Genomic DNA, 18,708 nt, shown 5'->3' on the forward strand with positions numbered 1-18,708 from the left:
ATCAATTTGAAGTTGTTTTAATTTACAGTGTCATATTAAAACATGTGGGTAACATATATTCATTGTAGCAGTATCATGTGCATTACATGTGGTCTTATGCATCCCTGTTAGGTTTTATACCACTCGCCTCCACACAAAACCACATGTACCCCTCATGATACTGCTACAACTTATATTGTACTCAGCGCCCTATGAAAACCCAAGGGTTTTGTTCTGAAAGTAACCACATCTATCATGTATGAATATGATGACTGCAGAGTACACAATAAAAGATGATGTGATGGAATGTGAGAACTTCAGGCCAGGTTAAAAAGAGTATCCTGCAGGTCAGGGAGAAATACTGCATGAAGTACATACATACAAATGTATATTTAAACTGAAGAACCCAAATAATACCTGACAGTATATTCGGTACACACAATAAACATTGGCATAATGATTTGAGGTTGTGCTGGTACCACAGGTTATTCGTCATCTTGTTGTTTTTATGCTCCGCTAAGGTCACCGTCACAGCAAGCAGAAACTCAGCCATGAGACCAAAATTTATCACATGGTTATTTCCCAACCAAAACATGATATAACAATCTAACAGCATAACAATGAATAACATTCAGAGATGAGCCGTCACTGTTTCTTCATAATGATAAGTTCTAATTACGCCTTTATATCAATAACTGATAACGACTACAAACAAGAATATGAATATGACCTATTGCATGGTACAGAACATTTATATATTTTCTTTACAATTAACAAACATGAGCTATTATTAAGGTAATGGGGGTGTTTACGGGAGGTGCTCCTAGCTATTATGAAGGTAATGGGGGTGGTTGCGGCATGTGCTCCTAGTCAATAGGTAATGGGTGTATCTACAGGAGGTGCTCCTTGTCAATATTAAGGTAATGGGTGTATTTACGGGAGGTGCTCCTAGCTATCATTAAGGTAATGGGGGTGAGTGTGGCAGGTGCTCCTAGTCTATATTAAGGTAATGGGTGTATTTACGGGAGGTGCTCCTAGTCAATATTAAGGTAATGGGGATGGTTGCGGCATGTGCTCCTAGTCAATATTAAGGTAATGGGGGTGGTTGTGGCAGGTGCTCCTAGTCTATATTAAGGTAATGGGTGTATTTACAGCAGGTGCTCCTAGTCAATATTAAGGTAATGGGGGTGGTTGTGGCAGGTGCTCCTAGTCTATATTAAGGTAATGGGTGTATTTACAGCAGGTGCTCCTAGTCAATATTAAGGTAATGGGGGTGGTTGTGGCAGGTGCTCCTAGTCTATATTAAGGTAATGGGTGTATTTACAGCAGGTGCTCCTAGTCAATATTAAGGTAATGGGGGTGGTTGTGGCAGGTGCTCCTAGTCTATATTAAGGTAATGGGTGTATTTACAGCAGGTGCTCCTAGTCAATATTAAGGTAATGGGGGTGGTTGTGGCAGGTGCTCCTAGTCTATATTAAGGTAATGGGTGTATTTACGGCAGGTGCTCCTAGTCAATATTAAGGTAATTGGGGTGGTTGTGGCAGGTGCTCCTAGTCTATATTAAGGTAATGGGTGTATTTACGGGAGGTGCTCCTAGCTATCATTAAGGTAATGGGGGTGGTTGTGGCAGGTGCTCCTAGTCAATATTAAGGTAATGGGGGTGGTTGCGGCAGGTGTTCCTAGTTATTAGCAAGGTAATGTGATTGTTGCTATTAAGGTAACCTGGCATTAGGGCAGGTGTTCCTGTTTTATCAAGTCTGATGAATTGGCTATTATATGTAGGAACCTGTTATGAGTAGGTGAGTGAGTTGGGTTTAACGCCGCTTTTAACAGTATTCCAGTTATATCACGTAGTGTCAGCTTAATGTGGGAGGAAAGCCCGAAGTGATGCAGGTCTCAGACGTTTACCACTTCGGTGAAACCCACGAGCACAGGTATGGTGCTGAGAGCGTGTTGTGAAGAGACAGCACCAATAAGTGTTGTGACATGCTACTGATACAACAAAACACAGGATAAAATGTAGAAACCAAACCATTCCTATAAGGAACAAGAGCACTAAAACACTGCAAATCTAATCGAAATGGTCACTTGTAATAAGCAAGGAATAAAATGATTTTCTTTTACTTTTACAAGTTCATAAATGTTTTAATGTTATAAAGAAAGTCATCACTATGATTAGAGCAGATAAATAATTACTTTCCACATAAATTCATTATTACAATTTTTCAAAACTGCTTGTTTCTTTTGTCATCTATGCAAGATGACATTGTATAAAATACTGCTCAAAATATTTAATTTGATCTCATAAACAGAGATTACTTTTTAAATACAGGAAGAATCCCTGATAGTGGAAACCTATTACAAATACTGTGTGAGTGAGTGAGTAGGGTTTTACACCACTTTTATCATTATTCTGCAACATCACAACAGGGGCATCAACCCTGGCCTGTGACATGAAAGCATTATGATAAGGCTGAAACGCTGTGCCCTGGCATCAATGCATTATCAGGACATTTGGGAATTCATCTGAGGTATTCTATGCCTTCAATAGTGTAAAACTAAAGACTACAACAGCTTCTTCACAATGTCTTTGAAGTCAATGTCTGAACCAAGCTGGGAAAATGTCTTTCAAATTTGGTATTCTGAACATTAGTTGTAGACCTGGGGCAAACTCTGGATCTCTGAGAATGTCTCCAAGAATCCCTCTGTTTACACTTTCAGTTGGGATATTAACTGTAGATTCTGCCTTGAGATCTTCTGTAACAATCCAACATCAAGGGATTGTGCCTCAAAAGTCAGCTATTTTCAGCAACCTTATACAACATTAGCATTTCGATCAAAACTACACATACAAAACGTTTCATACAAAATTGTATACATGGCATTAGGAAATACTTAATCTTGCAGCGCCATTGAATTTGTTTGATTCTAGCTGAGAATAAATACATCGTCTCTTGTAATACTGAGTTTGATTTGTTACTTCAGATGGTAACTTGATTGGTTTTACTAACTCAGACAACAATATCAATCTGTATAGAAAAACAAACAAATATATAGCTACCAGCAGCTGTGGAAGGTTCCATGAAACTTGTCCTAACATCTTTGTACACAAATTGTCTAACATCTTGAAGTATTCAGCAAAAAAGCTTCTGAGAAAAAGACATCGGCTTGGAGGGCTAATAAATGCCTCAATTCAACCGTTTTGAGGACAAGAACCTGTTTTCACCTCAACACCCTTGCAAGGTGAAATGTACAGAAGGGTCAACGGGTCATGTACCATGTAAGTAGTCCGTCATGGGAAACAGTCCGCTCTCAGGGCTACATGGCTCACATGTCAAAATGGCCGAAATATCTGTCAGTCATGTGTCAATGAGTTTGTCCAGCTAACTTGTCATTTTCTTCCCAACACTTTCGTGTAAAAATCAGACAAACTTTGCATGGTCTGGTAGTGTTGCCTAGATGTTAAATGCAGCTCTTTCCAAAGTTCATGGCAACTGACTGCAATAAATCTTCATAGGAAGAGTGATGAGAAGTTGAATCCAATATGGTCTCCTCAAAGCCACACTTTCGAACATGTTAAACCACAGTTTTGATGTAGGATGTACAGAGACCATTTGTAGAGAGTTAGGAAGTATTTTGACTTGTAGTTTCACAGAGCGGAAGAAGTACTCTAAAACAACATAACATGATCTTGGAAAACTTTACATCACATCAAACATGACAACACAAGCACTGCCTAGCCAGCAGACTCTCAGTAACTGAAAACACAGTCAACTGTGACATCACATCAAACATGACAACACAAGCACAGGCCAGCCAGCAGACTCTCAGTAACTGAAAACACAGTCAACTGTGACATCACATCAAACATGACAACACAAGCACTGCCTAGCCAGCAGACTCTCAGTAACTGAAAACACAGTCAACTGTGACATCACATCAAACATGACAACACAAGCACTGCCTAGCCAGCAGACTCTCAGTAACTGAAAACACAGTCAACTGTGACATCACATCAAACATGACAACACAAGCACAGGCCAGCCAGCAGACTCTCAGTAACTGAAAACACAGTCAACTGTGACATCACATCAAACATGACAACACAAGCACAGGCCGGCCAGCAGACTCTCAGTAACTGCAAACACAGTCAACTGTGACATCACATCAAACATGACAACACAAGCACAAGCCGGCCAGCAGACTCTCAGTAACTGAAAACACAGTCAACTGTGACATCACATCAAACATGACAACACAAGCACAGGCCGGCCAGCAGACTCTCAGTAACTGAAAACACAGTCAACTGTGACATCACATCAAATATGACAACACAAGCACAAGCCAGCCAGCAGACTCTCAGTAACTGAAAACACAGTCAACTGTGACATCACATCAACAGGACAACACAAGCACAAGCCGGCCAGCAGACTCTCAGTAACTGAAAACACAGTCAACTGTGACAACACATCAAACATGACAACACAAGCACAAGCCGGCCAGCAGACTCTCAGTAACTGAAAACACAGTCAACTGTGACACCACATCAAACATGACAACACAAGCACAAGCCAGCCAGCAGACTCTCAGTAACTGCAAACACAGTCAACTGTGACACCACATCAAACATGACAACACAAGCACTGCCTAGCCAGCAGACTCTCAGTAACTGCAAACACAGTCAACTGTGACATCACATCAAACATGACAACACAAGCACAGGCCGGCCAGCAGACTCTCAGTAACTGCAAACACAGTCAACTGTGACATCACATCAAACATGACAACACAAGCACAAGCCAGCCAGCAGACTCTCAGTAACTGCAAACACAGTCAACTGTGACATCACATCAAACATGACAACACAAGCACAAGCCAGCCATTGGACTTGGGACAAATTAAAACCAGGATGATAAATACTGATTCATTGCTCAGGACCTTTTTACACTCCAGTACAATCATTCCAAAATATATCTTAGATCTGACTTAAGATTGAAGCAAAAAACATTTTCAACACGTAACATGGGTCAGTGTGTCTGACAAAATGTTATGCTATTACACTGTAATATCAAGCAGAAGGTATTTGAAACCAGAAAAAGATTACATAAAATTACTACAAGACAAGGTATATCGAACATGGCTGATATAGCAGTGGCATTCCTTCACCTCAGCACAAGTGAACAACAGCACAGTTTCCCTGTGGTGTTTGGAAACTGTATGAACACAAATGTATATGACCACATGAACAACAAAAAGAAATATGAAAATAGTATAGAACTTATTTTGTGATGGTGAGACCATGATTTTTCTTAAAGGTAAATCTAAAGTCTTAAGAATACTGTACCAGCACGGTAAACACGTTTAAAGCATTATTAGTTTAATAAACATAAACAACAAAAACACTCATCAACTGTAATAGTGTTGAATAAAATTATTGATGATGTTATAAAAGAGGTGCTGCATACGAAATATGGTAATAAATCATTTACAATTTTTGTTTGTTATCTTAGCACATGTTCTATTTGGCTCTTGAAAATACTATTCACAGGTGTGTACCACCAATGCCATAGTCACAGTGTGACGCCCCAATGCTCACTCCACTAGTCCACTAGTCAAGTAGCCGATGACATGCACACTGGCCCAACACACCCAATGGGTCTTCTGTGGATGCAGCCATGCTTACATCAAACTATTCTTCTAAAATAAGCTAATTTTTCAATCCAGATCAATCTATTTGTTATTTAACAGATTTACTCGGACAGTATGTCAGGATAAAGAGGGAGGCAAAGTCTACACAAAGACTCAAAAGGAATAATGTTAAGCTGAAATAGTATATGAAGACCACATACAGGCATCTCCTTGTATTGTTCACGTTAAGTTGAAAAACGCACTTAATGTGTTAGTAATAATGTACTCAATGTGCTGTCATTGTATTGTCAAAGAACATCAAAAACATTCAATTTGACAGGATTTAAAAAAAAATCTCAAATAGAGGTTTATTTCAACATTGCCTGTTGTGGGCACACCTGCTGGATGAATTAATAAGTCTGCTTGTCTGTATCACTCCTGTGTATCACTGCATGTCTGTACCTATGTAACTATGTATTATTTATCTGTGTATCATTGTATGTCTGTGTCTATGTATCTGTTTGTATGTCTGTACCTATGTATCTGTGTTTGTCTGTCTGTACCTATGTATCATTGTATGTCTGTACCTATGTATGTCTTTTTGTCTGTACCTATGTATCATTGTATGTCTGTACCTATGTATCTGTGTATCACTGTATGTCTGTACCGATGTATCTGTGTATGTCTGTACCTATGTATCTGTGTATGTCTGTACCTATGTATCTGTGTATGTCTGTACCTATGTATCTGTGTATGTCTGTACCTATGTATCTGTGTATGTCTGTACCTATGTATCTGTGTATGTCTGTACCTATGTATCTGTGTATGTCTGTACCTAAGTATCTGTGTATATCTGTACCTATGTATCTGTGTATGTCTGTACCTGCATATCTGTGTATGTCTGTACCTATGTATGTCTGTACCTATGTATCTGTGTATCACTGCATGTTTGTACCTATGTATCTGTGTATCACTGCATGTTTGTACCTATGTATCTGTGTATCACTGTATGTCTGTACCTATGTATCTGTGTATGTCTGTACCTGCGTATCTGTGTATGTCTGTACCTATGTATCTGTGTATATCTGTACCTATGTATCTGTGTATGTCTGTACCTGCGTATCTGTGTATGTCTGTACCTATGTATGTCTGTACCTATGTATCTGTGTATCACTGCATGTTTGTACCTATGTATCTGTGTATCACTGCATGTTTGTACCTATGTATCTGTGTATCACTGTATGTCTGTACCTATGTATCTGTGTATCACTGCATGTTTGTACCTATGTATCTGTGTATCACTGCATGTCTGTACCTATGTATCTGTGTATCACTGCATGTTTGTACCTATGTATCTGTGTATCACTGCATGTCTGTACCTATGTATCTGTGTATCACTGCATGTTTGTACCTATGTATCTGTGTATCACTGCGTGTTTGTACCTATGTATCTGTGTATCACTGCCTGTTTGTACCTATGTATCTGTGTATCACTGTGTGTTTGTACCTATGTATCTGTGTATCACTGCATGTTTGTACCTATGTATCTGTGTATGTCTGTACCTGCGTACCTATGTATGTCTGTACCTATGTATCTGTGTATCACTGCATGTCTGTACCTATGTATCTGTGTATCACTGCATGTCTGTACCTATGTATCTGTGTATCACTGCATGTTTGTACCTATGTATCTGTGTATCACTGCGTGTTTGAACCTATGTATCTGTGTATAACTGCATGTCTGTACCTATGTATCTGTGTATGTCTGTACCTATGTATGTCTGTACCTATGTATCTGTGTATCACTGCCTGTTTGTACCTATGTATCTGTGTATCACTGTGTGTTTGTACCTATGTATCTGTGTATCACTGCGTGTTTGTACCTATGTATCTATGTATCACTGTATGAGTTTCCAGCTGTACAACTTGTTGGTCCCATGACACAGAGGTACAACAGACGGTTCCTTCAACTCCCACACTTTGTTGACAGGATTCTCTTCACACATGGCAACAGCACAATATGCCACGCCTGACAACAGCTGGTGAAACTCGGAAGCTTTCCGTACAGGTTTCCCACACAGCTGTCGGGAACATACGTCCAGAGATCCTGCATGTCCGACCATCAGGACATTCCCACCTGAAGAAAATAAACAGCTTACATCATTCTTCAATATCTACAATATTACGGCTTTTGTCTACATTGTCGCAGGATTCGTCAATCCAGGATTTCACAAATATGGAGTAAAATACAAATACTAACAATAAAATTTCTTTCTTCTTAAAGAGTTAAACTTAAAAGTAAATAGATAAGAGAAGGGAAGTATCTCGGTCGACATAAAAACAAAAATAAATAGCTATGTCAATCAAAAAACTGCAGCTAGCTACGTGAATCAATGAAAGTGATGTAGAAGACATGGAATTTATTTATAACATATTTTATTCAGCTTATACTAGCATTGTAACAAAAATAGGTAAATGTTTAATTTGATTCTTTTCTGGCTGCTTTTCAGTAGGGGCAGCGGGCCCTGAAAATGAAAAATAAAAAATGTGTGTCCTTAGGGCGAGAGATTACAATGTGTAACCTGACAGATTGTGGGTCATTGTGCCCTAAAGACGAGGATCGCTGCCCATACAGTCAACAACCGAACTACGTGACCCTCACTCCTCACTTATTTCTATGATGCTGTGATATATAGCTGATTGTGGCAGAAAACAATATTCACTCACTCCCATGTGAGTCATGTGGATCAAGTGTAGACTTGTGTCCATGAGTAGGCAACTACCACCCAGTTGCAGTTATTCAAAACAACAAGTTGGTCAAAGAGAGGACAAAAGAATCATATAAAACAATAAAAGGAAATTGTCAGCAATGAGAAACAGTAAGTAAGGGACTTTGATTTAATGCTGCTTTGGATAGTATTTCCGTTGAAGTTTGAGTTTATGAAGCCTAAATTGATGCAGTATTGGGGGTAGAGGGTCCAAGCTTCAGTGAAGCCCATGGGCACAGGTTAGCTGCATCCTCGATTATCCAGGGTATTATATATTCATTGTATTGAGATAAGAATCCTACTTCACTATCACAGCTTCACCATCTTCTTCCACTCTAATAAGCAACATCCCACACCAACTCACAGCAGTGTTATTGATTGGGTGTCCAGGTAGAGGAGAAAACACACCTCCAAGGTTTTGCTTTGTTGTTGTGTGGGTTGTGTTTTCCCTGGCTTATAAACCATCAAAAGAGTTTAATTTAAGCAAAAAATCTAATTCACATTTGGTGCGTTATAACGAGACAATTGCAAAGCCTGTCCATATATATGATTGTTGACTGTCGATTTAAGAACATTGAAACACCAAGTACAAATGTCATTAACTACTCACCTCCCACCAGGTCTTACTAGGAACAAGCAAAACCTCACACCAAGGCCCACTTGCATAAAGCGATCTTAGCGCTAAGATGATCGTAACTCCCATACTTTAACATAGGCTTACAATAGTCGTAGTGCAAAGATTGCTTTGTGCAAGTGGGCCCAGGTCTTACTAGGAACAAGGAAAACCTCACACCAGGTCTTACTAGGAACAAGCAAAACCTAACACCAGGTCTTATAAGGAACAAGCAAAACCTCATACCATGTATCACTAGGAACAAGCAAAACATCACCCCAGGTCTTATAAGGAACAAGCAAAACCTCACACCAGGTCTTACTAGGAACAAGCAAAACCTTATACCATGGATCGCTAGGAACAAGCAAAACCTCACACCAGGTCTTATAAGGAACAAGCAAAACCTCACACCAGGTCTTACTAGGAACAAGCAAAACCTTATACCATGGATCACTAAGAACAAGCAAAACCTCATACCAGGTCTTACAAGGAACAAGCAAAACCTCACACCAGGTCTTATAAGGAACAAGCAAAACCTCATACCATGTGTCACTAGGAACAAGCAAAACCTCACACCAGGTCTTACTAGGAACAAGCAAAACCTCACACCAGGTCTTATAAGGAACAAGCAAAACCTCACACAAGGTCTTACTAGGAACAAGCAAAACCTTATACCATGGATCACTAGGAACAAGCAAAACCTCACACCAGGTCTTATAAGGAACAAGCAAAACCTCACACCAGGTCTTACTAGGAACAAGCAAAACCTTATACCATGGATCACTAGGAACAAGCAAAACCTCACACCAGGTCTTATAAGGAACAAGCAAAACCTCACACCAGGTCTTATAAGGAACAAGCAAAACCTCACACCAGGTCTTACTAGGAACAAGCAAAACCTTATACCATGGATCGCTAGGAACAAGCAAAACCTCATACCAGGTCTTACTAGGAACAAGCAAAACCTCATACCAGGTCTTACTAGGAACAAGCAAAACCTCACACCAGGTCTTATAAGGAACAAGCAAAACCTCACACCAGGTCTTACTAGGAACAAGCAAAACCTTATACCATGGATCACTAGGAACAAGCAAAACCTCATACCAGGTCTTACTAGGAACAAGCAAACACTCACACCAGGTCTTACTAGGAACAAGCAAAACCTTATACCATGGATCACTAGGAACAAGCAAAACCTCATACCAGGTCTTACTAGGAACAAGCAAAACCTCATACCAGGTCTTACTAGGAACAAGCAAAACCTCACACCAGGTCTTATAAGGAACAAGCAAAACCTAATTCCAGGTCTTACTATGAACAAGCAAAACCTCATACCATGGATCACTAGGAACAAGCAAAACCTCACACCAGGTCTTACTAGGAACAAGCAAAACCTCACACCAGGTCTTATAAGGAACAAGCAAAACCTCATACCATGTATCACTAGGAACAAGCAAAACCTCATACCAGGTCTTACTAGGAACAAGCAAAACCTCATACCAGGTCTTACTAGGAACAAGCAAAACCTCACACCAGGTCTTATAAGGAACAAGCAAAACCTAATTCCAGGTCTTACTAGGAACAAGCAAAACCTCATACCATGTATCACTAGGAACAAGCAAAACCTCACACCAGGTCTTATAAGGAACAAGCAAAACCTCACACCAGGTCTTACTAGGAACAAGCAAAACCTTATACCATGGATCACTAGGAACAAGCAAAACCTCACACCAGGTCTTATAAGGAACAAGCAAAACCTCACACCAGGTCTTACTAGGAACAAGCAAAACCTCATACCATGTATCACTAGGAACAAGCAAAACCTCACACCAGGTCTTATAAGGAACAAGCAAAACCTCACCCCAGGTCTTACTAGGAACAAGCAAAACCTCATACCATGTATCACTAGCAACAAGCAAAACCTCACACCAGGTCTTATAAGGAACAAGCAAAACCTCATACCAAGTGTCACTAGGAACAAGCAAAACCTCACACCAGGTCTTATAAGGAACAAGCAAAACCTCACACAAGGTCTTACTAGGAACAAGCAAAACCTTATACCATGGATCACTAGGAACAAGCAAAACCTCATACCAGGTCTTACTAGGAACAAGCAAAATCTCACACCAGGTCTTATAAGGAACAAGCAAAACCTCACACAAGGTCTTACTAGGAACAAGCAAAACCTTATACCATGGATCACTAGGAACAAGCAAAACCTCACACCAGGTCTTATAAGGAACAAGCAAAACCTCACACCAGGTCTTACTAGGAACAAGCAAAACCTTATACCATGGACCACTAGGAACAAGCAAAACCTCACACCAGGTCTTACTAGGAACAAGCAAAACCTTATACCATGGATCACTAGGAACAAGCAAAACCTCACACAAGGTCTTACTAGGAACAAGCAAAACCTTATACCATGGATCACTAGGAACAAGCAAAACCTCACACCAGGTCTTACTAGGAACAAGCAAAACCTTATACCATGGATCACTAGGAACAAGCAAAACCTCACACAAGGTCTTACTAGGAACAAGCAAAACCTTATACCATGGATCACTAGGAACAAGCAAAGCCTCACACAAGGTCTTACTAGGAACAAGCAAAACCTTATACCATGGATCACTAGGAACAAGCAAAACCTCATACCATGGATCACTAGGAACAAGCAAAACCTTATACCATGGATCACTAGGAACAAGCAAAACCTTATACCATGGATCACTAGGAACAAGCAAAACCTCACACCAGGTCTTACTAGGAACAAGCAAAGCCTCACACAAGGTCTTACTAGGAACAAGCAAAACCTCATACCATGGATCACTAGGAACAAGCAAAACCTCACACCAGGTCTTACTAGGAACAAGCAAAACCTCACACCAGGTCTTACTAGGAACAAGCAAAGCCTCACACCAGGTCTTACTAGGAACAAGCAAAACCTTATACCATGGATCACTAGGAACAAGCAAAACCTCACACCAGGTCTTACTAGGAACAAGCAAAACCTCACACCAGGTCTTATAAGGAACAAGCAAACACTCACACCAGGTCTTACTAGGAACAAGCAAAACCTTATACCATGGATCACTAGGAACAAGCAAAACCTCACACAAGGTCTTACTAGGAACAAGCAAAACCTTATACCATGGATCACTAGGAACAAGCAAAACCTCATACCAGGTCTTACTAGGAACAAGCAAAATCTCACACCAGGTCTTATAAGGAACAAGCAAAACCTCACACCAGGTCTTACTAGGAACAAGCAAAACCTTATACCATGGATCACTAGGAACAAGCAAAACCTCATACCATGGATCACTAGGAACAAGCAAAACCTCACACCAGGTCTTACTAGGAACAAGCAAAACCTCATACCATGGATCACTAGGAACAAGCAAAACCTCACACCAGGTCTTACTAGGAACAAGCAAAACCTCACACCAGGTCTTATAAGGAACAAGCAAACACTCACACCAGGTCTTACTAGGAACAAGCAAAACCTTATACCATGGATCACTAGGAACAAGCAAAACCTCATACCAGGTCTTACTAGGAACAAGCAAAATCTCACACCAAGTCTTATAAGGAACAAGCAAAACCTCACACCAGGTCTTACTAGGAACAAGCAAAACCTTATACCATGGATCACTAGGAACAAGCAAAACCTCATACCATGGATCACTAGGAACAAGCAAAACCTCACACCAGGTCTTACTAGGAACAAGCAAAACCTTATACCATGGATCACTAGGAACAAGCAAAACCTCACACCAGGTCTTACTAGGAACAAGCAAAGCCTCACACCAGGTCTTACTAGGAACAAGCAAAGCCTTATACCATGGATCACTAGGAACAAGCAAAACCTCACACCAGGTCTTACTAGGAACAAGCAAAGCCTCACACAAGGTCTTACTAGGAACAAGCAAAGCCTCATACCATGGATCACTAGGAACAAGCAAAACCTCACACCAGGTCTTACTAGGAACAAGCAAAGCCTCACACCAGGTCTTACTAGGAACAAGCAAAGCCTCATACCATGGATCACTAGGAACAAGCAAAACCTCACACCAGGTCTTATAAGGAACAAGCAAAACCTAACACAAGGTCTTACTAGGAACAAGCAAAACCTCATACCATGGATCACTAGGAACAAGCAAAACCTCACACCAGGTCTTACTAGGAACAAGCAAAACCTTATACCATGGATCACTAGGAACAAGCAAAACCTTATACCATGGATCACTAGGAACAAGCAAAACCTCACACCAGGTCTTACTAGGAACAAGCAAAGCCTCACACAAGGTCTTACTAGGAACAAGCAAAACCTCATACCATGGATCACTAGGAACAAGCAAAACCTCATACCAGGTCTTACAAGGAACAAGCAAAACCTCACACCAGGTCTTATAAGGAACAAGCAAAACCTCATACCATGTGTCACTAGGAACAAGCAAAACCTCATACCAGGTCTTATAAGGAACAAGCAAAACCTCACACCAGGTCTTACTAGGAACAAGCAAAACCTTATACCATGGATCACTAGGAACAAGCAAAACCTCACACCAGGTCTTACTAGGAACAAGCAAAACCTCACACCAGGTCTTATAAGGAACAAGCAAAACCTTATACCATGGATCACTAGGAACAAGCAAAACCTCACACCAGGTCTTACTAGGAACAAGCAAAGCCTCACACAAGGTCTTACTAGGAACAAGCAAAACCTCATACCATGGATCACTAGGAACAAGCAAAACCTCATACCAGGTCTTACAAGGAACAAGCAAAACCTCACACCAGGTCTTATAAGGAACAAGCAAAACCTCATACCATGTGTCACTAGGAACAAGCAAAACCTCATACCAGGTCTTATAAGGAACAAGCAAAACCTCACACCAGGTCTTACTAGGAACAAGCAAAACCTTATACCATGGATCACTAGGAACAAGCAAAACCTCACACCAGGTCTTATAAGGAACAAGCAAAACCTAATTCCAGGTCTTATAAGGAACAAGCAAAACCTCACACCATGTATCACTAGGAACAAGCAAAACCTCATACCATGGATCACTAGGAACAAGCAAAACCTCATACCAGGTCTTATTAGGAACAAGCAAAACCTCATACCAGGTCTTACTAGGAACAAGCAAAGCCTCCCGAGAGGTTACTACAAGATAGGAAGATACCTACAATGCAATAGGCACAAGTGGCAGTAGGTTAATAATTTTAGTGACAGGTCAAACGAATGAGACTGAAAATAAAAACTCTGGTAGCCAAAGAGTCCAGGGTGTTATCAAATCAAAATGGAGATATCATACCCTGAATATCTGAGGATGGGTCAGCTGCTGACAAACCATGCAGGGACCATAGTCAATGCAAATGTGGGACTTGATCCTGAAACTCAAGTCCCCAAATAGAGTCAGTCCAGAATTTATTTTCCTTACCTTCTGGTTCATGTTTGCGGAGAGCATACTTGACGAAGTTTGCATTTCTTGTGTAGAACTCATCAACACTCTCCTCGACATTCAGCTTCTTGACGTCCATGAACGGTACGTGTGAAGTGTCGATGTTGAAGCTGTTCCTAGCCAGGTCCGCTGGGCTCATCCACTTGGGTATGACAGGGTTGTACCATCCCAGCCACTCAAACAACACTGGCTCAATACAGATCTTACAGGACAGGCCCAAAGCTGGAAGCACATGCAAGGTGACAACATCACTAGGTAGTACTGTATCACAAATAAACTGTTTGTGCTGTTTGCACAACTACATAAAATTGATTATTCAGGATATTAGTATACTTATTCTGACACAACATATTGCAATTTCCTTCTGGACTTCGATCCAATAACACAGAACCCAAAACGTGCCTTTTCCTCCAATAGGGCGCCCCCAGCCCTTGGTTACGAACAGGAGTTATCTGTCCCTGATCCCTTCACTGTCTTCTCATCAGCGCTTTGTGTGAACATCAGACGGATGTATAATAATTATGTAAAATCAAATTCATGTATAGTCCATTTGACTCCAAATGAGAACGATGAATTGCAAAATAACTCAAAATCCAGAAAAGTGTATGAAACATCAATACGGTACTTGACCATGAATACCCTGTACCCAACAAAATCTAAATTTTGTTTAATTTAAGACCCATGACTGATGAAGTTCTTTAAGAAACTATCATGTAATTTTGTATAGAAATGTGTACATGACATGTAGGGGGACAAACTGTGGAAGGAACAGCGCAAGCACGGTCTGCACGTGCTACACAGTGACCGTGTTTATTCAATGACAAGATGCGCTACTCAGCAGATGTTAAACAGTTGATGTTGAATGCGTATGATTTCTTTAGAAGTGAAGCAGAAAGATCAAAGCCTTTTTATGCAATTAATAAATTCTTGAAACGAGCTTCAAAAGCTCTTGGTATGTCCCCTCAGAAACTTAAAAATGTTGTTAGTCGACGAGATACAAATAGTCAGGCCAAGGAGGTAGGGAACATGTCAAAACCACGCAAGGTTGTTAAATTAGACAGTTTTCAGAGGGATCGAGTCAGACGTGCAATTGTTAAACTGCACTCAGAAAATAAGTACCTGTCCCTAAGAATTTTGTAGAAACACCTTGAAACTGACCATGATTTACGTGTTACAAAGTACAAACTATGGCAGCTGTTGCATACATTTGGTTACAAATACAAAAAGATAACTGGAGAAAATAGGACTGTGTTGTGTGAACGGTCTGACATTGTTCGTCTCCGAAATCATTACCTTCGTACCATCAAGCAGAAACGTGAAGAAGGATATGAGCCCGTCTTCTTAGATGAGACATGGGTAAATGCGTCACACACAGCCAGCAGTCAGTGGGTACCCAGTGGTGACTGTAAGGAGTCTGGTAGAAAGTTACCAATGGGAAAGGGTGAAAGACTCATAATTCTCCATGCTGGTTCTGATAGTCAGGGTTTTCTCCCAGACTGTGACCTCGTCTTTAGAGGCAAGGCCAAAGACAACAGGGACTACCACACAGAAATGAACGGCAATGTATTTCTGGAGTGGGTGAAAGATAAATTAGTCCCTGCTTTGCCTACCAAGTCTCTCATTGTCATGGACAATGCACCCTATCATAGTGTGCAGGATCCAGAAAGCAAGACTCCAACCTCTAATAACCGTAAAGGAGACATGGTTACTTGGCTGCAACGGAGGAACATTACCTTTCCTTCTCGAGCGACGAAACCACATCTCTATGAAATCATCATAACTATGAAACCTGACCCCGTGTATAAAGTTGACAGTTACATCAAGGGTCAGGGTCACGCTGTCTTACGACTGCCACCTGATTACTGCGACCTGAATCCAATCGAGTTGGTATGGGGCATCGTCAAGGGTGACGTTGGACGATCGAACACAACGTTCAAATTACGAGACGTTGAACAATCCCTTGGTCGGGTAACAGTAGAAACATGGAGGCGTTGTGTGGCCACAGTCATTGACGAGATAGAGCCACGTTATTGGTCACGAGATGGAAAATGGCCAGCAACAGTCCAACCTATAATAGTGGCAGTCGGTTCAGGCACCAGCAGTTCATACGACGAGATCTATGGCATGAGCGAGTCAGATTGCGACTGAAATTATCATGAGATGGCCCCTCTAACGCTCTGTCATTTCCCCTACCACAGACCGTGCAGTGCATGCGTGCTTGCGCTGTGCCTTCCACAGTTTGTCCCCCCTACGTGTCATGTACACATTTCTATACAAAATTACAAGATAGTTTCTTAAAGAACTTCATCCATCATGGGTCTTAAAATAAACAAAATTCAGATTTTGTTGGGTACAGGGTATTCATGGTCAAGTTCCGTATTGATGTTTCATACACTTTTCTGGATTTCGAGTTATTTTGCAATTCATCGTTCTCATTTGGAGTCAAACGGACTGTAGATTATTTCTTATCCTGACACAGCACATTACAATGCTTATCTCAGAGATGGCAGCAGGGTCTGCAACTTGTGGTATTTGTAACAACCAGGGGTCCGGAAACCGTCATATGCGCCGGACATGTCCGATTGGGAATCTCAAATGTCCGTTTTAAAATATTGCTTACCGGACATTTTAAAAAGTATTGTCCGGACATTCTTAAATTTTGACCGGACATGATCAACATTTAGGACTGAGCAGTTTCTGTCTGCAGTTGCAACACAATGAAGATTAACTACACTGACAAGCTTTGTTTGTTTTGATTGCTGTAAATACATCGTACCTACATGATAGTCCAATCGGTCAATCACTGTAATAGGCAATAAACTGAGTTGACACTGATTAATCGAGGATTAATTACTGAGAACATCTTGTTAATTTGAGTGAAAGGTGTTTACAACTGTACATTAATACCTTGCATCATCGATGTACCTCATTATCCTCACAATGCTACGATACGTAACCTCAGACAAGAAGCGAAAGCGTGACGACAGCCAGTCGACCGATGCAGATCAGTCGAGCGGATCTGCCAAACCCTCAAAGTCTGGACGATCATTTTGTAAGTCGTGGCTAACGACTTTCACTTGGTTGACATACAATGAGGATTTGCAGATTTTATTGTTTTCAGTAGCTAGTCGTATATTGAATCTTGATTGACCGCCATTTTGCTTTCTCGGACGATCGATATCCAATTTTTTTATGGTCAATAATTAAGTACAGATGAAAAAAGTATTCAAATAAGTATTGCTATCAACGATATTTTAGTATTTGTGATAAAATTATCTGTCTTGTTTTTAAAAAAATCTTTAGTTTAAAAAAAACCTTTTCCCGTGAGGTCACGTGATAACCAAATATGGGATGATAGTCTCGATCCAAATGTTACAACGCGTACACTTGAGCAGACTCATGAATATTAATTAGACCGTTAACTACGTTAACAGATCGTTATTATAACAGAAACAAACGTATGTTTTCCATGTAAATCTAAAATGATATTATTTGTTATTAATTGTCCGGTGAATTAAACAATTTAAATTGAAACAATTCATAATTCATTATATTATGAATACGTAAACTTGTAATGTGTGTGAAAAGTCGTACTAAAATACGCTATTTGAAGGGGGCGTGGCTTAAATGCAAATGTCCGATTGGGATTTTAAATTTTCCGGACCCCTGGTAACAACCTTGATCATGTCTGGATTAGGCTATGCACAGTGGGGCACCCTCTTGACACTCATCCCGTATCACTTGTGACATCCAATACTTGACGCCCGGAGGATAGGAACCATAGGATGTAGCACGTGACAATCCTAGCCCATCAATCCCTCAGAATATTTATTGAGCCAAATGTGACACAAGGAAAATATCTGGCAACGCCCTGAAAAGGTGCTGGAGCTAGTGGTATGAGGGTCCCCCGGGTTACATCTGGAACAGGCGAAGCGCAACAGATGCGCTCACGACCCTAATCCCGTAGCACCTGTCACATCCTTACTCTAACATGTAAGACTACGCTCCATGTCTGAGTACCTGTGTGGTCTCTGATATGTGTTGCCTGGAGCATCAGAACGAAGGATGTAGTGTATAACAACCCAAGCCCAACAATTCCTCAGACTATTTCTTGAGCCATGTGTGATACAAGGGAAATATCTGGCAATGTAATGAGTACAGTGATGATGGGTCTATGAAAACACAGCAGGATCCAACATCGTTCGTAAGGTGAACAGAACGGAGGAACGACATAAGATATTGTCAAACAATA

General features: G+C 40.7%; 1 protein-coding gene and 1 long non-coding RNA gene across 5 annotated transcripts in view; one reads left to right on the forward strand and one right to left on the reverse strand.

Moving 5' to 3' along the window:
- The first annotated feature begins 780 nt into the window (after positions 1–780).
- Positions 781–1,657, forward strand: LOC125372126. The gene is made up of 4 exons (XR_007217984.1): positions 781–839; positions 879–1,071; positions 1,459–1,566; positions 1,610–1,657. It is a non-coding gene; the product is annotated as an uncharacterized LOC125372126 (long non-coding RNA).
- A 3,730-nt stretch (positions 1,658–5,387) lies between these two features.
- The window catches only part of LOC124147743 (protein UBASH3A homolog), a 32,273-nt gene continuing 18,952 nt past the window's right edge, over positions 5,388–18,708 (reverse strand). For 2 of the 4 annotated variants that reach the window (XM_048381178.1, XM_048381177.1), the window contains exons 9-11: positions 14,436–14,678; positions 7,379–7,744; positions 6,928–7,178 (exon numbers count right to left, since the gene is read on the reverse strand). In XM_048381178.1, coding sequence (XP_048237135.1) covers positions 7,506–7,744; positions 14,436–14,678 — 482 coding nt within the window. In that variant the 3' untranslated portion in view covers positions 6,928–7,178; positions 7,379–7,505. Of the gene's footprint in view, positions 6,070–6,530; positions 7,179–7,378; positions 7,745–14,435; positions 14,679–18,708 lie in introns of those variants that run through there. The other 2 variants (XM_048381174.1, XM_048381176.1) reach the window with 2 other exon arrangements.

The sequence above is a fragment of the Haliotis rufescens genome, unplaced genomic scaffold (assembly GCF_023055435.1).
Source record: "Haliotis rufescens isolate VD_foot unplaced genomic scaffold, xgHalRufe1.0.p SCAF_36, whole genome shotgun sequence".
NCBI classification, from domain to species: domain Eukaryota; kingdom Metazoa; phylum Mollusca; class Gastropoda; order Lepetellida; family Haliotidae; genus Haliotis; species Haliotis rufescens.